The sequence below is a fragment of the Oncorhynchus gorbuscha genome, linkage group LG06, assembly GCF_021184085.1.
Source record: "Oncorhynchus gorbuscha isolate QuinsamMale2020 ecotype Even-year linkage group LG06, OgorEven_v1.0, whole genome shotgun sequence".
Lineage (NCBI taxonomy): Eukaryota > Metazoa > Chordata > Actinopteri > Salmoniformes > Salmonidae > Oncorhynchus > Oncorhynchus gorbuscha.
Window position 1 is genome coordinate 102793042 of NC_060178.1, and position 25320 is coordinate 102818361.

Genomic DNA, 25320 nt, shown 5'->3' on the forward strand with positions numbered 1-25320 from the left:
ACATGACTCCAGTCTCTTAGATAGCATCTTGGTGATCAGTTTACAATCTGTGTTAGGGAGAGATATTGGTCTATAGGAGGCGCACTTTAGCGGGTTTTTCCCTTTCTTGTGGATTACAGTAATCACTGCTTGAGAGAAGGACTCTGGAAAGCAGTTGTCTTCTCTGGCTTTTTTAAGTACCTCCATAAGGTAGGGGACCAACAGCTCCCTAAATTCTTTATAGAACTCTGGAGGGAAGCCTTCCTCCCCAGGATATTTATTAGAAGGTAAGGATTTAATGGCCTCCAACAATTCAGGGACTGAGAAGTGTTCACTCAGGCGCTCGCTGTCTTCCCCTGACAGGCATGGGAGGTTGAGAGAGGAGAGAAAGGAGTCTATCTCTGATAGATCATCGCTTGATTGGGACGTGTAGAGGTCTTCATAGTATTTCTTAAAATTATTATTAATTTCAGTAGGGTCGAAAGATATCTCTTTAGTGAGAGTTTCTATGGCATTAATTGTCCTCTTACTTTCCTCTGCTTTCAGTTGCCATGCCAATACTTTGTGAGCTTTTTCTCCAAGCTCATAATAACGCTGTTTTGATTTAGTGATGGCCCTCTCAGCTTGATATGTGTTCAGAATATTATATTTAAGTTTTTTATTTACCAAAAGCCTGTATAGATCTTTAGTCGGGCCTCTTTGGTAGGTTCTCTAGCTCGGAGATTTCAGATTCAAGGGCACTCAGTTCCGCACCGTGTTTTTTCTTCAGCCCTTTAGTATAGGAAATAATCTGTCCCCTCAGGTAGGCCTTCAATGTGTCCCAAAGAATGAAGCTGTCAGGAGCAGAGGGTTTGTTTGTCAAAGTAAAAATATTGATCTGCTCTTTGATGAATGCACAAAATTCAGGTTGCTTTAGAAGTGTAGAATTTAGTCTCCATCTATATGTTCCATTTACCTTGGTAGGAATGGAGATTGATAATACCAAAGGAGAATGGTCACTAAGCAATCTGGGGAGATACTCGACATCTAACACTCTATGAAACAGTTGTGTCGAAAGTAAAAAGTTATCTATGCGTGTGTGTGTGAATAAAAAGAGTAGTCCCTATCCTGTGGGTGCAACTGTCTCCAGATGTCTAGTAAATTGAGATCTTTCATGAATGACATGGTGAGCTTGCCGGCTTTGGTAAGAAGTGAGGGTTTATCAGAAGACCTATCAAGAACTGTATCTAAGCAAAAATTAAAATCTCCAACCAGTAGCCATCCTGGTGGTGCTTGAGCAACCTGAAGGAAGACATTCTGAATAAACATATGGCAATCGAAGTTAGGAGCATAAATATACTCTGAAAACATATGCCCCTGCACCAAAACAAACCTGCCAGAGGGATCAGAGATGGTGTTGTTGACGCAGAAGGGGATGTGTCTACTTATCAAAACTGCATTTCCTCTTGCTTTGGAGTTAAGATGCAAAAACTTGTCCTACCCATTCCCTCTTCAATTTCTTGTGTTCACTGGCTGTAAGATGTGTTTCTTGTAAGAACACAATGTCAGCCTTTAATTTCTTAAGGTATGTATAGACTCTTTTCCTTTTAATCCGGCTGTTAAGACCTTTTACGTTGAATGTGACATATTTTAGTGGATTAAGCATAGGTTGAGTTTCAAATATGAAACTGAATAGAAATCTATCATATGCAGATAATTAGGAAATGTTTCAACTTTGGTTTGAGCACAAAAGTGACCTGTGTGTCTCTTTAGGAAGGAAACAATAAACATAGAAAAAAGGAAGAAAAAACTCATAAAAATCCCACCCACCCCGATTGTCAGACTAGAACAACAGTCCCAACAATCAAACATGAATACACTTGTAGAGATACGTTGCTGCTCGCTTTCCATCTTGCTCTTACTAGCTAAACCTTGGCGTAAACTAAAACCTGCGAGCTCTCTAAATTGAAAACAAACGTTGTGAATAGATATTTATGGCTGAATATTTACTGCCCACGGTAAGGGCTGCTTGAGTCTCTTTACGAAAGATGAACATAAATGAGGGGGAAAGCAGTGGGCCTAAACCCACTTATTGCTTCGCCCAGTAGATATGGACTAAACCAAAATATACTCTCCTGTAAATGTAAGAGAACTCACCCCGGGAAGATACGGTTAGTTGAAAATGTACAAATCAATTATAGCGACCGGGAGATACCAGCAGTTCAATCCGGATAAGAGAAAACAAACAAACTGCATTTTATCCCCCAGAGAGACCGTCCTGGCTCAGACTCAGACGTTGCTCAGTTCTTTGAGAAAAGTGTGCACTTCTCCCGGTGTGTTGAAGAGATGGCTTCGGCCTTTGTACTGAACTTTCATCCGCGCAGGGTGGATGAGGTAGCCGGTGATGTTCTTCTCCTTCAGTGCTTTGGCGGCAGGTCTGAACTGCTTGCGGCATCTGGCGAGGTCCACGCTCATATCCGGGAAAAGGCTGACCCTCTTCCCATCGATGGCGATGTCCCCTTTGGCTCTTGCGAGTTGCAGTATCTTCTCTCTGTCTTGGAAACGGAGGAACCTGATCAGGGCGGCTCGTGGGGGCTCATCTGGCCGGGGTTTCGGCGCTGATGTTCTGTGGGCGCGTTCGATTTCCAGCGGCTTGGTGAAGTTGGTTATGCCAAGGACCTCCGGGATCCATTGAGTGAAGAAACGGACCGGGTCACGGCCCTCGCTGTCCTCTTTCAATCCCACCACACGGATATTACTACGTCTACTCTGGTTCTCCATCTGATCTACTTTGTTTTTGAGGTAGGCATTGTCCTTTTGCAGTTGTGTCAAGACCTGGTCATGTCTAGCGATGGTATCTTCAACTGTGCTATTGCGCAGCTCTGCCTCAGACGTTCTCAAAAGGAGATCATTCATGGAGGATTTCAGGTCGTCAATGGAAGAATGGAGTTCAGCCGATTTCTTATCGATTTTCAGAGAAAGACCTCTGTTACCATCCTGAATTTCCCGGAGGAGAGTAGCCAGCATGTCGGCAGGCTCGCAAGAGGCTGCTGAGAGCAACAGTCTGGAACTGTCGTCTGAGTTATGAGGGCTAATGCTAATCTTGCTAGCTGTAGCGTTATCTTGGGAATCAACAACGTTTTGGTCGTCCTTCTTGCCTCTCGGTCGGAGGTCCATGGCTCTTTGGGAAGGTAAGTACTTGACAATTTATCAGCCTATGTTAGAATATTGTTTCAACGTTGTTATTTAGGTAAAAATAGAATAAATTTGAAGAGCTCGGTTTGTCAACGTCTGCTCAGCTCCGCGGCATCACGTGTCTCCCCTGCCCAGCAATTTTATACATGAACCTAAGCATGATGGGATGTTAACTGCATAAATAACACAGGAACCACACCTGTGTGTAAGTACCTGCTTTCAATATTAAACAATATTAATATTAAAAGAAACGGCCCTCTTTCAGGACCCTGTCTTTCAAAGATAATTCGTAAAAATCCAAATAATTTCACAGAACTTCATTGTAAAGGGTTTAAACACTGTTTCCCCATGCTTGTTCAATGAACCATAAACAATTAATGAACATGCACCTGTGGAACGGACGTTAAGACACTAACAGCTTACAGATGGTAGGCAATTAAGGTCACAGTTATGAAAACTTAGGACACAAAAGAGGCCTTTCTACTAACTCTGAAAAACATAAAACGAAAGATGCCCAGGGTCCCTGCTCATCTGCGTGAATGTGCATTAGGCATACTGCAAGGAGACATGAGGACTGCAGGTTTGGTCAGGGCAATAAATTGCAATGTCCGTACTGTGAGACATCTAAGACAGCACTACAGGGAGACAGGACGGACAGCTGATCGTCCTTGCAGTGGCAGACCACGTGTAACGACACCTACACAGGATCCAAACATCACACCTGTGTGACAGGTACAAGATGGCAACAACAACTGCCAGAGTTACTCCAGGAACGCACAATCCCTCCATCAGTGCTCCGACTGTCTCCGCAATATGCTGAGAGAGGCTGGACTGAGGGCTTGAAGGCCTGTTGTAAGGCAGGTCCTCACCAGCAACAACGTCGCTGGACCAGACAGGACTGGCAAATCCCATTGAGCACATCTGGGACCTGTTGTATCTGAGTGTGAGGGCTAGAGCCATTCCACCCAGAAATGTCCGGGAACTTGCAGGTGCCTTGGTGGAAGAGTGGGGTAACATCTCACTGCAAGAACTGGCAAATCTGGTGCAGTCCATTAGGAGGAGATGCACTGCAGTGCTTAATGCAGCTGGTGGCCACACCAGATACTGACTGTTGCTTTTGATTATTATTCCATTTATGTTAATCACATGTCTGTGGAACTTGTTCAGTTGATGTCAGTTGTTGAATCTTGTTGCATTCATACAAATATTTACACATGTTAAGTTTGCTGAAAATAAACGCAGTTGACAGTGAGAGAATGTTTCTTTTTTTTGCTTAGTTTACTTTGTATCCCTCATTTACTCATGAGTTTCCTTTATGTTGGCAGTTACGTGTAGTTCTCAGTTCTAAAGGTGTATTCCATTATTCATCGGCTCTATGTAAATGCCACTTCTAAATTTGGCACGGAGTCATCTAATGTTCCACCCTGATTCTGTCGGCCATACTGTTCAGCTGACATGACATTATGTTTCAATTAGCAACAGTTCTGAACATAGAAACCCTGATAGCAGTGAACAGGGGTAGGTTCAAACCATCAAAACTAGAAAGAATGGCACATGGCCCTACATGAGCACTTGTACACTGCAAGAAAATTCCAACCAGGCCTGTTCAGATGCATTGCTCCATCATCGCTGTACCTAGGGAGACAGAGTTATGTCTCAATTACCACGGTGTGAAATCCCAACCGGTCACACTTCAAAATAGCAATCATGTTAGTTCTTCTCCATCCTCTTCAAGGGAAACACTGTCAGGTGTGACGTGGGTGAAGGATTAACTCCATATAGTCTATACCTTATTGCTTTTCTATTTCATTTAGGTCTGCTATTTTCTGACTTGTTTAATTCTTAGTTGTTTGTTTCTTGTTGTGATTCTATGCGACTTGTTCTTATTTTGTATGTAACTTGGAGCTGTGGAAAGAAGTTCCTCTGATTTGTTTTGATTACATTTCTTGTTCTTCCAAAGTCCATTCCATGGAGATGTTTAGGCCAGTGAATGGGTTGCAACTTAAAAACACCCTCCCATTTCTCTGGAATAGCCATTTACATTTTAGTCATTTAACAGATGCTCTTATCCAGAGCGACTGACATTAGTGCATTCATCAGATACACGATGACACTGTAGGCCCCTGGCTGTGCCAGCAGAGAAGAGCAGCTTGATGTTGAAAGGAACAGGGTTAGGAAAGCTGGGAAAATGAAGGGGTGATGAAGAGAAAGAGAAGAGGTAGTGGCCAAACTAGTCTTTGATCATCAGGCGTGGAGAAATGGCCTGGCTAATAAATCCTTTCAGCTTTATGTCCTCCTGACCTCCAGGCCCCGGACCCCAGGAAGAGTAGCCCAGATGAACCCACAGTAGAGTAACACTCACACTGGGGCATGAGGACCCACACTACACAACACAGCAGAAAGCACCTCTACCTGGAACCACTACTCATTGGCCTCTTGACCAGGAGCCATGACAGTGGTTTAAACACCATCTGTGCTGGCTTGGAAATGTTTTCACATTGTCCACATTGTCCATTCCAACCACTATGTTGGAGCACAGCTCAGCTCAGCAGTGTTATTAGAGGTCCACAGTGGTCAGGACAGCAGAAGCCACATTGAGATGGTGTTAATATATACTGAGGCTGTCAACAGTGGTGTGAGTCAGATCACTGGGCCAGCAGGCTTCTCTTCAGCTGGAGTAGACAAGCTATGGAGTACAGCTGGGTGATATGGACCAAAGTCCATGTCACAATCAATTAACAGAATTATCACCATAAAAATCAATTGAACGATATGTTATTAACAATGTGCACCAGTTACTTATTTTTATTGTGCTGCTGCTGCTAATGTTGTAGCTATCAATTGTCCCGTTAGCAATAGTCCATATTAGCAGAATTACATTTTAAACTTCACATTCCTCTAATAAAGGCAATTTATTGTTATTATCAGTAAAATGTCCTCGATATATGGTCAGTTTGGTCGGTATCGATTATTTTCAGTTTATCGTTCCTGCTCTAATATGAAGTAATGGGGTATGCATAAGGGGGAAAGGTTAGGATGTGACCTGGCTGAGAGGGTTGTTCAGACACCCAGAGGGTTGTTCAGACACCCAGAGGGTTGTTCAGACACCCAGAGGGTTGTTCAGACACCCAGAGGGTTGTTCAGACACCAAGAGGGTTGTTCAGACACCAAGAGGGTTGTTCAGACACCAAGAGGGTTGTTCAGACACCAAGAGGGTTGTTCAGACACCAAGAGGGTTGTTCAGACACCCAGAGGGTTGTTCAGACACCCAGAGGGTTGTTCAGACACCCAGAGGGTTGTTCAGACACCAAGAGGGTTGTTCAGACACCCAGAGGGTTGTTCAGACACCAAGAGGGTTGTTCAGACACCCAGAGGGTTGTTCAGACACCCAGGCAAAACAGTGGACTACTAAAGTCTTGGGTTGGAGAGAGTGTTAAAAATTGAGTGGTGTAACTTCAGGCCAGGGGGGCAGTGCGCTGTGCTGCGTTAGAGGTTTTCACATGGGAAACAAGACCGCAGCCTGCAAAAGTCATTATGTCCTGGGATGAATTGTCACCCCTACCTCCTCACCCCCCTTTCCCATCCAACAGACGATTATCTTTATTACGCCAGCAGGGAAAGTCCATAAGAGGTTAGAATTTAGTTTGACAGTCCTCCCCCTCTACCCTGTCCTCCATGCAGCGAAGATATAATTTATAATAGGGTTGAGGTTGATATGATTGAGACACTAATGTGGGGACTTCATCTTAGTGATGTTGAACTAACAGCAGCAATGTCCTATCACACTAAATGGCTGACTGAATAGCCGTACTCATTTTCCATGAGGTCCTTTTGAGCTAAGAAGATGATTGAAAAGTTGATATTTTTCAGAAAACATCTTACAGAGGAAGTTAACATTACTTTTTGAATGTATGTTTATATTTAAAGTAGTATAGACGTTTAATATAGATGAATATAGATGTTTACATTACCTTTGAACGTGGTCCCCAGATGAGTCACCACTGAGTTTTTGTGGAATAATTTCATCTTGTCCTCCAGTGAGTGGATCTAGGAGAGAGAGAGTGCAGTAGAAAAACATATGACTCCCAATGAATGTGGATCAAGGAGCGAGAGAGAGAACACCACCACTACTGAACCAAGCTGTACTGGACTTACCTGATAACATCACCACTACTGAACCAAGCTATACTGGACTTACCTGATAACAACACCACTACTGAACCAAGCTGTACTGGACTAACCTGATAACACCACCACTACTGAACCAAGCTGTACTGGACTTACCTGATAACACCACCACTACTGAACCAAGCTGATAACAACACCACTACTGAACCAAGCTGTACTGGACTAACCTGATAACACCACCACTACTGAACCAAGCTGTACTGGACTTACCTGATAACACCACCACTAGTGAACCATGCTGTACTGAACTAACCTGATAACACCACCATTACTGAACCAAGCTGATAACAACACCACTACTGAAACAAGCTGTACTGAACTAACCTGATAACACCACCACTACTGAACCAAGCTGTACTGGACTAACCTGATAACACCACCACTACTGAACCAAGCTGATAACAACACCACTACTGAACCAAGCTGTACTGGACTAACCTGATAACACCACCACTACTGAACCAAGCTGATAACAACACCACTACTGAACCAAGCTGTACTGAACTAACCTGATAACACCACCACTACTGAACCAAGCTGATAACACCACCACTACTGAACCAAGCTGATAACAACACCACTACTGAACCAAGCTGTACTGGACTAACCTGATAACACCACCACTACTGAACCAAGCTGTACTGGACTTACCTGATAACACCACCATTACTGAACCAAGCTGTACTGGACTAACCTGATAACACCACCACTACTGAACCAAGCTGTACTGGACTAACCTGATAACACCACCACTACTGAACCAAGCTGTACTGGACTAACCTGATAACACCACCACTACTGAACCAAGCTGTACTGGACTTACCTGATAACACCACCACTACTGAACAAAGCTAATAACAACACCACTACTGAACCAAGCTGTACTGGACTAACCTGATAACACCACCACTACTGAACCAAGCTGTACTGGACTTACCTGATAACACCACCATTACTGAACCAAGCTGTACTGGACTAACCTGATAACACCACCACTACTGAACCAAGCTGTACTGGACTTACCTGATAACACCACCACTACTGAACCAAGCTGATAACAACACCACTACTGAACCAAGCTGTACTGGACTAACCTGATAACACCACCACAATTGCTGGAACCACAATGGATAGGTCAATGTGAAAAGGACACTTCCAAGCCAGCAGAGTATGGTTTGGCTTGGTACTGTACTGTGATCACCCCTTAACACTCACCCTGTCGACAAAGTGCTGTTCCTTCAGCCTGGCCTCACTCAGCAGGGTGGTCTTCTCAGCTAGCTGGGCCTGCAGCTCCTCCACACCCATCTGAAACAACACGATCATCAATAACAGACATGAGTAACAAATCATTGCAGACATTTAGGTCTGGTTTTAGACCTTCCTCCTAAACGAATGGTGAAATGGTTTTTGAATCGTTTCAGAGCTCCCTTGAAAAGATATTCCAATCTCAAATGGGATTCACCCGGACAATGTATCAATAAAGTACATGTGACTTGACTAGGAGAATTGTGTGAGTAAATCATGGATATATAGTGCAATACTTATTGGAAACAGGCGCACGCACACACAGACAGACAGGCGCACACACACACAGACAGGCGCACACACACAGACAGGCGCACACACACACACAGACAGGCGCACACAAACAGACAGGCGCACACACACAGACAGGCGCGCACACACACAGACAGGCGCGCACACACACAGACAGGCGCGCACACACACAGACAGGCGCACACACACAGACAGGCGCACGCACACACACACAGGCACACGCACACACAGGCACACGCACACACACACACACACACACACGCACACACACACACACACACACTCACACGCACACAGACAAGCGCACACAGACACACACACACACGCGCACACACAGACAGGCACACACACACAGACAGGCGCACACACACAGACAGGTGCACCTGTCGCACACACACACACACACACACACACACACACACACACACACACACACACACAGGCGCGCGCACACACACAGGCGCGCGCACACACACACAGGCGCGCGCACACACACACAGGCGCGCGCACACACACACACACACGCGCACACAGGCGCACACAGACAGGCGCACACAAACACACAGACAGGCGCACACACACAGACAGGCAGGCGCACACACACACAGGTACACACACACACAGACAGGCGCACACACACATACTGTCGCACACACACACACTGTCGCACACACACAGACAGGCACACACACACATACTGTCGCACACACACACACACATACTGTCACACACACACACACACACACACACACACACACACACACACACACACACACACACACACACACACACACACACACACACACACACACACACACACACACAGACAGGCACACACACACACACACACACACACACACACACACACACACACACACACACACACACACACACACACACACACACACACACACACACACACACACACACAGACAGGCGCACACACACACACAGACAGGCGCACACACACACACAGACAGGCGCACACACACACACAGACAGGCGCACACACACACACACAGACAGGCGCGCACACACACACACACAGACAGGCGCACACAAACACACACACAGACAGGCGCACACATACAGACAGGCGCACACACACAGACAGGCAGGCGCACACACACACACAGACAGGTACACACACACACAGACAGGCGCACACACACACAGACAGGCGCACACACACATACTGTCGCACACGCACACACACACTGTCGCACACACACAGACAGGCACACACACACATACTGTCGCACACACACACACACATACTGTCGCACACACACACACACACACACACACATACTGGCGCACACACAGACAGGCGCACACACACACACAGACAGGCGCACACACACACACAGACAGGCGCACACACACACACAGACAGGCGCGCACACACACACAGACAGGCGCGCACACACACACACACAGACAGGCGCGCACACACACACACAGACAGGCGCGCACACACACACACACACAGACAGGCGCACACAGACAGGCGCGCACACACACACACACACAGACAGGCGCACACAGACAGGCGCACACACACACACACACACAGACAGGCGCACACAGACAGGCGCACACACATACTGTCGCACACACAGACAGGCGCACACACACAGACAGGCGCACACACACATACTGTCGCACACACACACAAACATACTGTCGCACACACACATACTGTCGCACACACACACATACTGTCGCACACACACACATACTGTCGCACACACACACACACATACTGGCGCACACACACACATACTGGCGCACACACAGACAGACGCACACACACACACACAGACAGGCGCACACACACACACAAAGACAGGCGCACACACACACACAAAGACAGGCGCACACACACACACATACTGTCGCACACACACACACACACACACTGTCGCACACACACACACACACACACATACTGTCGCGCGCACACACACACACACACACACACACACACACACACACACACACACACACGCACGCACACACACACACAGGCGCACACACACACACACACACAGACAGGCGCACACACAGACAGGCGCACCTGTCGCACACACACACACACACACTGTCGCACACACACATACTGTCGCACACACACAGACAGGCGTACACTCACAGACAGGCGTACACACACAGACAGGCGCACACACACAGACACACAGGCGCACACACACAGACAGACAGGCGCACACACACACACAGGCGCACATACACACACAGGCGCGCACACACACAGACAGGCGCACACACACACAGACAGGCGCACACACACACGCACACAGACAGGCGCACACACACACACAGACAGGCGCACACAGACAGGCGCGCACGCACACACACAGACAGGCAGGCGCACACAGACACACAGGCGTGCACACACACACACACAGACAGGCGCGCACACACACACAGTCAGGCGCGCACACACACACAGACAGGCGCGCACACACACACAGACAGGCGCGCACACACAGACAGGCGCACACACACACACACAGACAGGCGCACAGAGACAGACAGGCGCACAGAGACAGACAGGCGCACACAGACACAGACAGGCGCACACAGACACAGACAGGCGCACACAGACACAGACAGGCGCACACAAACACAGACAGGCGCACACAAACACAGACAGGCGCACACAGACACACACAGACAGGCGCACACAGACACACACAGACAGGCGCACGCGCACAGACAGGCGCACGCGCACACACACAGACAGGCAGGCGCACACACACAGACAGGCAGGCGCACACACACACACACAGGCGCACACACACACACACAGACAGGCGCGCACACACAGACAGACAGGCGCATACACACAGACAGACAGGTGCACACACACAGACAGACAGGTGCACACACACAGACAGACAGGTGCACACACACAGACAGGCGCACACACACAGACAGACAGGCGCACACACACAGACAGGCGCACACACACAGACAGGCGCACACACACAGACAGGCGCACACACACATACTGTCGCACACGCACACACACACTGTCGCACACACACAGACAGGCACACACACACATACTGTCGCACACACACACACACATACTGTCGCACACACACACACACACACACACACATACTGGCGCACACACAGACAGGCGCACACACACACACAGACAGGCGCACACACACACACAGACAGGCGCACACACACACACAAAGACAGGCGCGCACACACACACAGGCGCGCACACAGACAGGCGCGCACACACACACACAGACAGGCGCGCACACACACACACACACACAGGCGCACACAGACAGGCGCACACACACACACACACAGACAGGCGCACACAGACAGGCGCACACACACACACACACACAGACAGGCGCACACAGACAGGCGCACACACATACTGTCGCACACACAGACAGGCGCACACACACAGACAGGCGCACACACACATACTGTCGCACACACACACAAACATACTGTCGCACACACACACATACTGTCGCACACACACACATACTGTCGCACACACACACATACTGGCGCACACACACACATACTGGCGCACACACAGACAGACGCACACACACACACACAGACAGGCGCACACACACACACAGACAGGCGCACACACACACACAAAGACAGGCGCACACACACACACACACACACACACACACACACTGTGTCGCACACACACACACACACACACATACTGTCGCACACACACAGACAGGCGCGCACACACACACACACACATACTGTACACACACACACACAGACAGGCGCACACACACACACACACAGGCACACACACACACACACACACACACACACACACACACACACACACACACACACACACACACACACACAGACAGACAGACAGGCGCACCTGTCGCACACACACACACACACACTGTCGCACACACACATACTGTCGCACACACACAGACAGGCGTACACTCACAGACAGGCGTACACACACAAACAGGCGCACACACACAGACACACACACACAGACAGACAGGCGCACACACACACACAGGCGCACATACACACACAGGCGCGCACACACACAGACAGGCGCACACACACACGCACACAGACAGGCGCACACACACACGCACACAGACAGGCGCACACAGACAGGCGCGCACGCACACACACAGACAGGCAGGCGCACACAGACACACAGGCGTGCACACACACACACACAGACAGGCGCGCACACACACACAGTCAGGCGCGCACACACACACAGACAGGCGCGCACACACACACAGACAGGCGCGCACACACACACAGACAGGCGCGCACACACAGACAGGCGCACACACACAGACAGGCGCACACACACAGACAGGCGCACACACACAGACAGGCGCACACACACACACACAGACAGGCGCACAGAGACAGACAGGCGCACAGAGACAGACAGGCGCACACAGACACAGACAGGCGCACACAGACACAGACAGGCGCACACAAACACAGACAGGCGCACACAAACACAGACAGGCGCACACAGACACACACAGACAGGCGCACACAGACACACACAGACAGGCGCACGCGCACAGACAGGCGCACGCGCACACACACAGACAGGCAGGCGCACACACACAGACAGGCAGGCGCACACACACACACACAGGCGCACGCACACACACACAGACAGGCGCGCACACACAGACAGACAGGCGCATACACACAGACAGACAGGTGCACACACACAGACAGACAGGTGCACACACACAGACAGACAGGTGCACACACACAGACAGGCGCACACACACAGACAGACAGGCGCACACACACAGACAGGCGCACACACACAGACAGGCGCACACACACACACAGACACAGACAGGCGCACAGAGACAGACAGGCGCACAGAGACAGACAGGCACACACAGACAGGCGCACACAAACACAGACAGGTGCACACAGACACCAACACAGGCGCAAAGACAGACATACACCCACACCCACACACAGACACCCCCACACCGACAGACAGACAGACAGACAGACAGACAGACAGACAGACAGACAGACAGACAGACAGACAGACAGACAGACGTTTTCCTCCACAACTAAGTAGAAGATTGGTGAAACAAAACTGTTCATCTCTTTTAGAACTGGAACTTATAAAGGACCTGAGAGTAGGCCTATGTCGACTGGCTTAACTTTCCACACTGAACCAGTAATCTTTCTTCCGTCAGACACATGGGTGTTTCAAATAGAGGTCCACAGAGAGGTTGGGTCAACACAATTGCAGTTGGTGTGGAGGTGTGTCTGTCTGTTAGTGTGTGTGTGTCCTTTGTGAGGGGGGCGAGCAGGAAACTGTATTACTGTATTGCTTCAACAGAAACCCATTGTGAATGTCAGCTATCCAATCCAAGCCGACTAAAAAACACTGTATTGAAACACAGGCTCCAGTCTATATAGAGAAAATGGTGCCATGTGGGACACGTACCATTAGTTTCTAGCATCTGCGCAGTCGGTGGTCGTGTCCCAAATACCATCCTATTCCCTTTATAGTGCACTACTTTTGGCCAGAGATCTATGGGTTCTGGTCCAAAGTAGTGCACTAAATAGGGACTAGTGAGTCATTTGGGACACACAGTCGGTGGGAAAATACCACAGATATGTCATCCTCTTGACATCCTGTCTGCGGGGGTAAATTAAATACAGTCTGTGTAAACCGGTTAACCTGTAGTGATGGGAGTGGCGATATCCTCAAAGTTAAAATAGGCAGGCCAGTAACCAGAGGGTTGCCGGTTTGAATCTGGTAGGAGTGAGCCAAGCAACCAGTGCTCTGCGGCTAATGCTACTGTATTTTTCTAGCTGTGCTGCTTGCTTCACCCTGTAAACATGGATGAACTGAGATACTGTACCTCTCCACTGGCGCTGTGGGTCCTTGCCTGCAGGTCCTCCAGCTTTTTCTGTACCTGACACACTCTGTCCCCCATCTCCTCCTCTCGATTCTTGACGGGAAGAAAAAGGAAAATCACAGCTAGTCATTTCCTACAGTCATTTCCAACCACAGCCTCCCAGTGACTTGGATTACAGGCACCACATCTCTTACAAAATACTCAAAAACGGCATTAGTTGCCAAAAACGTACCCTTTTTCTTCTTTTTGTCAATATTTTTTTTATAAAGTTCTTTGTCTCCACATATTATTTGTTGTTTATTTTGTCACAAATAATTCAGCTAAAAGCCCTTCAGTGTGGATCAGTATAGTCTGATATCACAGTATTGTCAGTCCGTGTTACTCTACTTCAGGCCTCCCTACTTTAATTATATCTGGTGATGAGTGGGAGAAGAAAGCTTTTACTTTAGCCAATCCTCAACAACCTATTTTTCCTGATGAAATCTATGTGGGAAAAAAACTACTATTACAAATGACTTTTAGTTGACAGAAATGTGAAGAGCTGAGAATTCCACGTGACTAATGGACATTTGATTTGACATGGAGCTCCTTTTCATCTGTTGTCCAATCAGAAGCATGCAGAATATTTCAAGCAATCCTCTCACTGGCAGAATGGACATCTTTCAGTGGTGCGGTTTGACTGAGCTGATCTGCCCGGCTCTCCCACACAGCTCCCAGGCGGTCTCTTCAGTCACTCGTCAATCTTTTCAACTGATGTGAAGCCAGGACATTGGATTTGTAGCTAACCTCAACTAGAAACAATGTTTCCGCTCTCTTAATTTCATTTAGGGTATTTTTGCCTTGATTACATCAGAAGCTCTACTTTCCCATGTGTGCAGTTATTCATTCATCTGTGTTGCCACTACCATGCCGTGGTCTGCAAATGAAAAACAAATGCTATTTGTTGAATATTAGGACTAAAGTAAAATATTTTTGTAAAGCTCAAACTCTCTGCTTTTTAAGGAAACCACTTATTTACCACCCTTGACAGTTAAGATGGGGAGAAAATCAGAGCTGTAAATTGTTTAACCTGTAGCCAAGTCTTTATAACCTTTATGGTTAATTATGGCTGGCATTGGTAACAATATCAATGTTGCCAGCTTTATGAGGGCATAGCTGGAAAAGGCCATGTGAATGACTTAAAACTAGGCTAAAATTGTCCAGAGTTTTAGTCGACTGATAATAACTAAAACTAACAAAGGATGACATTACTAAAATGTGACGAAGACTAAAAAGTATTTAAGACTAAATCTAAAATAGCTGCCAAAATGAAGACTGCTAGAGACTGACAGGAGGGAGGTGGTTCCATGTCAGTAATAGTTTTATGAGGATGGGTGGAGTACATGTACTTTTCCTTTAAAGTTCAAAGCTGAAAAATATGTCAGGAACTGATAGGAGTTTCCATATGATAGTGCGGACTAGTGTTTTCACAATACTTGTATCACAATACTCTGAGAATCATGGCATGGAAACAAAACAGGAAGCGGACAGATTATTCTGAGGAAAACCGTCCTAATGTTGGGCCAGTAACTCCTACTGGTAATCTACTTCCTAAAAGCAAACCAGTTAGTCTGTGTATAATGATTCATGTCAATAGTCTAATCTAACCATACACGTTAAATTGCACGGTCTACGTAGCTACACAGTAATAGCTGTAGTAATAAAGTTCTAGTTACATAGGAACTACAATATTATTACATTGTGTTATTGATTCGTACTGTACCTGGAGGACCTGCTCATATCGTTGGACCGTTTTGTTTAAGTCATCATCTTTCTGGATGATCACCTTCTGGAGCTGATTGGTCTCCTCCCGATGGCTGTCCATAAGCTCCACCTCCACGCTCTGGGCCTTCCCTGGTTGGTGGAGAAGAGAGGAGGAGTGAGGAAAGAGGAGGAGTGCTGATATAGGATCAGTTTGGCTTTTTAGATCAGATGAAATTGTATTAGTTACATGTGCCGAATACAACCAGTTTGATAATTTGATCTAACCTTACAGTGAAACACTTACTTACAAGCCCCTAAACGTCAGTGCAGTTAAAATAAATACAGATAAGAAGAGAGAAAAGTAAAAGTAATTATAGAGAAGCAGTAAAAAATAAATTAAAAAATATATATATATATACAGTGGGGAGAACAAGTATTTGATACACAAGTTTTCCTACTTACAAAGCATGTAAAGGTCTGTCATTTTTTATCATAGGTACACTTCAACTGTGAGAGACGGAATCTAAAACAAAAATCCAGAAAATCACATTGTATGATTTTTAAGTAATTAATTTGCATTTTATTGCATGACATAAGTATTTGATCACCTACCAACCAGTAAGAATTCCAGCTCTCACAGACCTGTTAGTTTTTCTTTAAGAAGCCCTCCTGTTCTCCACTCATTACCTGTATTAACTGCACCTGTTTGAACTTGTTACCTGTATAAAAGACCTGTCCACACACTCAAACAGACTCCATCCTCTCCACAATGGCCAAGAACAGAGAGCTGTGTAAGGACATCAGGGATACAATTGTAGACCTGCACAAGGCTGGGATGGGCTACAGGACAATAGGCAAGCAGCTTGGTGAGAAGGCAACAACTGTTGGCGCAATTATTAGAAAATGGAAGAAGTTCAAGTTGACGGTCAATCACCCTCGGTCTGGGGCTCCATGCAAGATCTCACCTCATGGGGCATCAATGATCATGTGGAAGGTGAGGGATCAGCCCAGGACTACACGGCAGGACCTGGTCAATGACCTGAAGAGAGCTGGGACCACAGTCTCAAAGAAAACCATTAGTAACACACAACGCCGTAATGGATTAAAATCCTGCAGTGCACGCAAGGTCCCCCTGCTCAAGCAAGCGCATGTCCAGGCCCGTCTAAAGTTTGCCAATGGCCATTTGGATGATCCAGAGGAGGAATGGGAGAATGCCATGTGGTCTGATGAGACAAAAATAGAGCTTTTTGGTCTAAACTCCACTCGCCGTGTTTGGAGGAAGAAGGATGAGTACAACCCCAAGAACACCATCCCAACCGTGAAGCATTTAGGTGGAAACATTGTTCTTTGGGGATGCTTTTCTGCAAAGGGGACAGGACGACTGCACCGTATTGAGGGGAGGATGGATGGGGCCATGTATCGTGAGATCATGGCCAACAACCTCCTTCCCTCAGTAAGAGCATTGAAGATGGGTCGTGGCTGGGTCTTCCAGCATGACAACGACCCGAAACACACAGCCAGGGTAACTAAGGAGTGGCTCCGTAAGAAGCATCTCAAGGTCCTGGAGTGGCCTAGCCAGTCTCCAGACCTGAACCCAATAGAAAATCTTTGGATAGAGCTGAAAGTCCGTATTGCCCAGCCCCGAAACCTGAAGGATCTGGAGGTCTGTATGGAGGAGTGGGCCAAAATCACTGCTGCAGTGTGTGCAAACCTGGTCAAGAACTACAGGAAACATATGATCTCTGTAATTGCAAAAAGGTTACTGTATCAAATATTAAGTTTTGCTTTACTGATGTATCAAATACTTATGTCATGCAATAAAATGCTAATTAATTACTTAAAAATCATACAATGTGATTTTTTGGATTTTTGTTTTAGATTCCGTCTCTCATAGTTGAAGTGTACCTCTACATGCTTTGTAAGTAGGGAAACCTGCAAAATCGGCAGTGTATCAAATACTTGTTCTCTCCACTGTATATATACACAGGGGTGTGCCGGTACAGAGTCAATGTGCGGGGGAACCGGTTAGCTGAGGTAGTATGTACATGTAGGTAGAGTTAAATAAAGTGACTATGCATAGATGACAACAGAGAGTGGCAATGCAAAGTCTCGGTAGTCATTTGATTAGATGTTCAGGAGTCTTATGGCTTGGGGGATAGAATAAGCTGTTTAGAAGCCTCTTGGACCGAGACTTGGCGCTCCAGTACCGCTTGCCGTGTGGTAGCAGGGAGAACAGTCAATGACTAGGGTGGCTGGAGTCTGACAATCTTTAGGGCCTGCCTCTGACACCGCCTGGTATAGAAGTCCTGGATGACAGGAAGCTTGGCCCCAGTGAAGTACTGGGCCGTACGCACTACCTTCTGTAGTGCCTTGCGGTCGGAGGCCGAGCAGTTGCCATACCAGGCAGTGATGCAACAAGTCAGGATGCTCTCGATGGTGCAGCTGTAAAACCTTTTGAGGATCTGAGGACCCATGCCAAATCCTTTCAGTCTCCTGAGGGGGAATAGGTTTTGTCGTGCCCTCTTCACGACTGTCTTGGTGTGCTTGGACCAAGACAGTCGTGTAGACCATGTTAGTTTGTTGGTGATGTGGACACCAAGGAAATTGAATCTCTCAACCTGCTCCACTGCAGCCCCGTCAATGAGAAGGTGCTCGATCCTCTCGGTCCTCTTTTTCCTGTAGTCCACAATCATCTCCTTTGTCTTAATCACGTTGAGGGAGAGGTTGTTGTCCCGGAACCACACGGCCAGGTCTCTGACCTCATCCCGGTCTCATTGTTGTCGATGATCAGGCCTACCGCTGTTGTGTCAACAGCAAATTTAATGATGGTGTTGTAGTCGTGCCTGGCCTTGCAGTCGTGGGTGAACAGGGAGTACAGGAGGGGGCTGAGCACGCACCCCTGAGTGGCCCCTGTGTTGAGGATCAGCGTGGCGGATGTGTTGTTACCTACCCATACCACCTGGGGGCAGCCCGTCAGGAGGTCCAGTTGCAGATGGAGGTGTTTAGTCCCAGGATCCTTAGCTTATTGATGAGCTTTGAGGGCACTATGATGTTGAACGCTGAGCTGTAGTAAATGAGTAGCATTTTCACGTAGGTGTTCCTTTTGTCCAGGTGGGAAAGGGCAGTGTGGAGTGCAATAGAGACTGCATCATCTGTTGATCTGTTGGGGCGGAATGACAATTGGCATGGGTTTCGGGTTTCTAGGAGTCATTTAGGCAGGTTACCTTAGTGTTCTTGGGCACAGGCACTATGGTGGTCTGCTTAAAGCATGTTGGTATTACAGACACGGTATTACAGACCCTTTGTCGTCTGTAATGGTTTGCAGGCCATGCCATATCCGATGACCGTCAGAGCCGATGTCGTACGATTCGATCTTAGTCCTGTATTGATGCTTGCCTGTTTGATGGTTTGTCGGAGGGCATAGCAGATTTCTTATAAGCTTCAGGGTTAGAGTCCTGCACCTTGAAAGCGGCAGCTCTAGCCTTTAGCTTAGTGTGGATACTGCCTGTAATCCATGGCTCCTGGTTGGGGTATGTACGTACTATCTGAGTGGGGACGATGCAGTTTTTGATGAAGCCAATGACAGATGAGGTGTACTCCTCAATGCCATTGGAATAATCCCAGAACATATTCCAGCCTTTGCTTGCAAAATAGTCATGTATCTTAGCATCTGCTTCATCTGACCACATTTTTTGATCATACTGAAAAGGTTGAAATGGACAATGCGCAATCAGATTTAACACTCCTACTCTGATGCGGTTTTTGAATACGGGCCCAGAATCTAAGCACGAAGTAGACCTTGAAATTCACATATTCCAAACCAGTCACTCACTTCCGCTATTGGAATGCAGTGTGAATGACTGGACTACAGTGAAAACATATGGTGATTCATTCAGAAAGAGACTGTTTCTTAACCTCTATTTCACCCCTACTGTTCTGTCTGAAAAGTCACTCATCTTTCAAATTAATTTAATTTAATCTAGAAAAAAATATTCAAATGAGTCCTACAAGGACACCAACACCAATTACACTTTCATGTATGTGGATTTTACTCAATTCCACACATTCATGACAAATGATAAAACAATTAATAATTTGTATTGGTGAAGTTTGAGAGTACTGTTAGACTATAAACTAACAACTTAAACCATTTGTTACACAAAACAAATGTACTTTTGAAACAATGATTTAATATTGTATATTTATTTCTAAGTGTTTTGGGCAGTGACAGTCAATGGTAATAGTAACATAAGTAGCTAGAAGCAGAAACCCCAAAAAACTTGCTGAGGCGCTGACTAATAGAAAGTGAACTGTAGAAAAAGAAAGCTATGACTTTATTAATCTGAAGGTTCAATGGGAATACAGTGTCTCATCATTCAACGGCACTCTCTCTCACCAATGGTCTCCTTCACTGCAGCAGTCAGCTCCTGTTCTTTCAAAGCCATCTGTGTGTTGAACTCCCTCATCAGCTGCTTCAGGGACGAGTTGTGCTTCATCTCCAGATCTTCAACCTCAAGCCTGTTCAATGGGGAGAATAACATAAAATACAGTATGGATGGAGAGAAAACACAGAGGAAGACAGAATTTGAAAGTAAAAACAGGAATAATGGAAAGGAAATAAACACAATTATTTTCTGAACTCAAATGACAAAGGGCTTTCTCAACAATTGTATTTGTTTGATTGTTTGACTAAGGCAGAACATTAGGTCAAACTTACATGAGTTTCTTCTCGTTCTCTTGGGTCAACTCTTTCTTCACATACTCCAGGTCTTGCTGGTGTTCCTTCCTCAGGGTTCGCAGGTATTTCTGTAGATTCTGCTTCTCCTGCACCGCCTCCGTAAGCTTATTCTGCATGGACAACAGAGATTCAGCATCCCCATCTTCCTGCGTCAGAGAGTGGTTCTCCCCCTTGTCTGCTGTAAGACTCTTGGTTTGCTCTGCAGTGCAATGCGCCACAACCTCCACTGCATTCTGACCCTGTGTTTCTAAGCGGACTAATTCTGTATTTTGCTGTTCAATCAGTGCAGTCTTCTCAAGCAGATCTTCCTTGAGGTGGCTGATTTCAGCCAGAAGGTTGACCTTCTCCTCCTCCACTTCCTTGAGCTTCTTCTCAAACTCAAGCCTTGAGACGGTCTCGTCTGCTTTGGTCTCCTCCTGGTTCGAAACATCTCTCCGATACGACAATAACTTTCCCTCGAACATGTTCTTTGAGCTCTCTTTCGCAAGTCTCTCGTCATTCCGAAGCTGCTCGAGGTGCTTTTCTTGTTCTTCCTTACACTTGGCTAGGGCTTTCTCCTGGTTCAAAATGTCTCTCTGGAGCAACGATAGCTTTTCCTCGTACATGTCCTTCAAACTCTGTAAAGAGCTCTCTTTTTCCAGTCTCTCATCACTATGAATTTGCTCAATGTGTTTCTCCTGTTCTTCCTTCATCTTGGCCATGGCTTCCTCAAGGGATGTTCCTTTCTCCTCCAGGGTTTCCGCCCCCTGCTTTTTTGTCGCTTTGTCTACCTTGGCCTCCTCCAACTGTGTCCGAAGGGCTTTGACACCAGTCTTTTCCTTCTCCTCGAGTTGTGAGGTCAACGGTTTCTGAATCTGGTTTATTTTCTGCTCAGCTTTCTTCTTCAGCTCAGCCACTTTCCCAGCATTGCCTTTTGACAACTTCTCTTCAGCCACCTTCAGAGTCTCATCTTTGGTCTTGAGAATCTCATCCTTCATCTTGTCAAAGACTTCCCTCTGCCGTTCCAGCTCTTTTTTCAAAGTTTGGTTCTCTCTCTCCATGGACTGCAATTTCTCCTCTGTTGCCTGGACTAGATTTCCATTCTGGATTCTGAACTGCTCCTGAGTCTGTTGTAGATGCTCTGTGAGCTCTCGTTTCTCATGCTCCCTGATACTGTGCTGCTGCTTCAGGTCAGCAGTTAGCTGCTCGCTCTCCTTTGTCTTGAAGACCAACTGCTCCTCCAGCTCACTGAGCCGGCTGTTACAGCTCTCCACTTCCAAAGAAAGGGCACTGACTTTCTGCTCCTTTTCACTCAAGACTTGGTCCATTTCTGACTTGCTAATGGACTGATTGTCAATGCTGGCTATCAGCCTCTGTAAGGCCTCATCCTTCTCAGAGATCTGTTTCTCCGTATCATCAAGTCTGGTCTGCAGAGACTTAACAGTATTGTGGTTCTGAGAGAACTTGGACTCTGCTTTCCTCTTGAACTCTGTGAGGTTGTTCTTGAAGGCGTTGGCTTGCTCCACTGCAAATGTCTTCTCTTTCTCTAGTCTGTCAATGGTCTCCGCCATTTGGCAAACAAGTCTCTCTCTCTCCTCCTTGTGCTGCTGATCAAGCAGTGATATCGCTTCATCCTTCCCAGTAAGACTACCTGCGAACTGGGTCTTCAAGTCATTTATGATACTCTCCAAGTTGCTGATATGCACCAAATTTGTTTTGACATTCTCTGAGATTGTTTGGTTTTCCTCACTGAGCTGTTCGATGCAGATTACTTTTTCTGAGAGAGCTTGAAAGTGATTTTCAGCCTCCCTCTGTAGAGACTCCCTCTCAGCAGTTAAGGATTTGATATCATCTTTGTGTATATTTAGTTGAACAGTCATCTGCTCTAGTGAACTGCATAGGTTCTTCTTCCCCTCTGTACTCTGCTGGAGTTGTTTCTCCAAAGTGTGTATCCTGTCAACCTTTGTAAGGATAACATTTTTAAGATGTGCTATCTTCTTCTGATTACCCAGAACTCGGTCTTTCAGCTCGCTCACTCTGCTCTCGACCCGTTCAGAGAGCTCCTTTGTACCATCTTCGATGCTGGCCTCAATGTCACGGCAGTAACGCATTAATTCCTTGCTGATCCCAGCGAACTGCTTCTGCATTTCGTTTTCCTTGACTTCTAGTTGAAGAGAATGTTGTTCAAGTCTCCTCTGAACTGCCTCCCCTTCCTTACCCTTAGAAGCCTCAAGAGCTTGAAGCTGCTTCTCAGTGTCTACAAACCTCTCAGACAGAGACTTGAGCTTCTCTCTTGCCTTATTCTCAGTCTTGTTCAGCTGATCCTGGAAGGAGTTCCTCTCATTAAGAGCAGTGTTCAGATTCCTCTCGACCGCCTCCATTTGCTTTTTGAACATTGCCTCAGCTTGAGATAAACTCTCCATTTTGACTGCGGCTTCCTTCAGTTGGGCCTGCAGTTTCTGCACAGTGGTCTGTCTCATCACCAACTCTTCCTTCAAGTCCTTCACTTCCTGCACAACTTGCTCTTTTTCTTCCATGGTGGTTGCAAGCTGCTGGTTGACCTCCTCCACTTCCTGTATCTTCTCCTGTAGTATTTGTGTGTGTTTCTCCTGCATTTCTTCTTCCTGTTGTCCCATCTTTTCCTGCCAATGATTCTCAAACTTTTCCTTCTCTTGCTTATGGACTTCACACATCTTCTCTAGTTCTTCCTTGTGATTGGACTCAAGCTGGTATATAGCACTGCTCAGGCCTTCTGAACTTGTCTGAGAGTCCAGGATGTTTTCTTTAAGTTTTTGTTCTTTCTGCTGTAGCTCTGACTCCTTCTTTGACAGTTGCTTTTTCAAAGATTCGTCTTGCTCCTGAAGCTTCTTCTTAAATTTATCCTGCATCTCTTTGGTCTTAGTTTTACAATTCTCCATCTTTGTCTCCTGTGATTTCCACTTGGCCGCCATGTCTTTCTTAATGTTGTCCACCTTCTTCTCATGAGCAGCCTTCTGGTCTTCCAGGTGTTTCTTTAATCGTTTTTCTTCCTCTTGCTTAGAGTTCAGTTCGTCAGTGTAAGATTTATCCTGGTCAGAGAGCTCCTTCTTAGCCTGCTGCAACTGCTTCTCTAGCACTTCAAGCTCCTGTACCTTTTGTTGAAGAGTGTCCTCTTTCTGCTGGCAGTCAGTTTGAGTTGTTTCCAGTTTATGCACAAAATATTTTAATTGACTCCTGCACTCTGAGAGTTCATCTCTAATCTTACTGAGTTGGGCATTAGATTTCTCAAGGCCCTTCTTTTCTGATTGGGCCTGCTTTAAACTCTTTCTAAGCTCCTCCAATTCCTTAACCTTCGCATTCCTGTCTTGAAGAACCATCTTGGACTCTTCTTTCAGGCTTTTCTCATAGACAAGTTGAGCCTCAAGCTCTTTCTCTTTCTCCTTCAGCACTATCGTCACCTTGTTGAGTTCATCTTTTAGCATCTTCTCCATTCCTCCCAGGGACTGCTCATGCTGCAGCTTGATCTCCTCAATATCTGTACTGTGCTTGGTCAGCACCTCCTGTAGCCTCTGCTCCAACTCCTGCCTGGCTAACCCACCAGCGTTTTCAACTGCATCCAGTCTCTCCTCGAGAACCTGTTTGATCCTCAACAACTCCTGGAGCTCAAAGGAAAGGGCTTCCATCTGAGTCTGTTTCACATCCAGCTTCTCCATTGTCTTCTGGTTCATGTCCTCATCATGGGCTTGTAACTGGACCGTTTTCTCCTTCAAGATGGTCTCCACTTCAGCTCTGTGTTTTGCCCTGAGCTCCTCCATAGCAGCATTGTGTTGGGCTAAGAGCTCCTGATGCAGCTCTAGCTTGTGCTTCTCCATCTCCTCGCAGTGCTTCTCCTCTAGTGCAGTCACCTCATTCTTGCGTTTCATCCTTAGCTCCTCCATCGGAGTAGAGAGATCATCTGTTGATGGAACTGATCCAGGTTGGGTGTACTTTTCCAGAGAGCTCTCGAGTTTCAGTATTCTCTGTAATGAGATGTGCAGTATTTATTGTATGTTT

At 46.7% G+C, this 25320-nt stretch overlaps 1 protein-coding gene across 3 annotated transcripts in view; it reads right to left on the reverse strand.

Moving 5' to 3' along the window:
* The window catches only part of LOC124038636 (golgin subfamily A member 4-like), a 57514-nt gene that overhangs the window by 11009 nt on the left and 21185 nt on the right, over positions 1 to 25320 (reverse strand). For 2 of the 3 annotated variants that reach the window (XM_046354720.1, XM_046354719.1), the window contains exons 14-19: positions 21289 to 25286; positions 20968 to 21089; positions 16591 to 16721; positions 14832 to 14921; positions 8557 to 8646; positions 7125 to 7200 (exon numbers count right to left, since the gene is read on the reverse strand). In XM_046354720.1, coding sequence (XP_046210676.1) covers positions 7125 to 7200; positions 8557 to 8646; positions 14832 to 14921; positions 16591 to 16721; positions 20968 to 21089; positions 21289 to 25286 — 4507 coding nt within the window. Of the gene's footprint in view, positions 1 to 4711; positions 4789 to 7124; positions 7201 to 8556; positions 8647 to 14831; positions 14922 to 16590; positions 16722 to 20967; positions 21090 to 21288; positions 25287 to 25320 lie in introns of those variants that run through there. The other variant, XM_046354721.1, reaches the window with a different exon arrangement.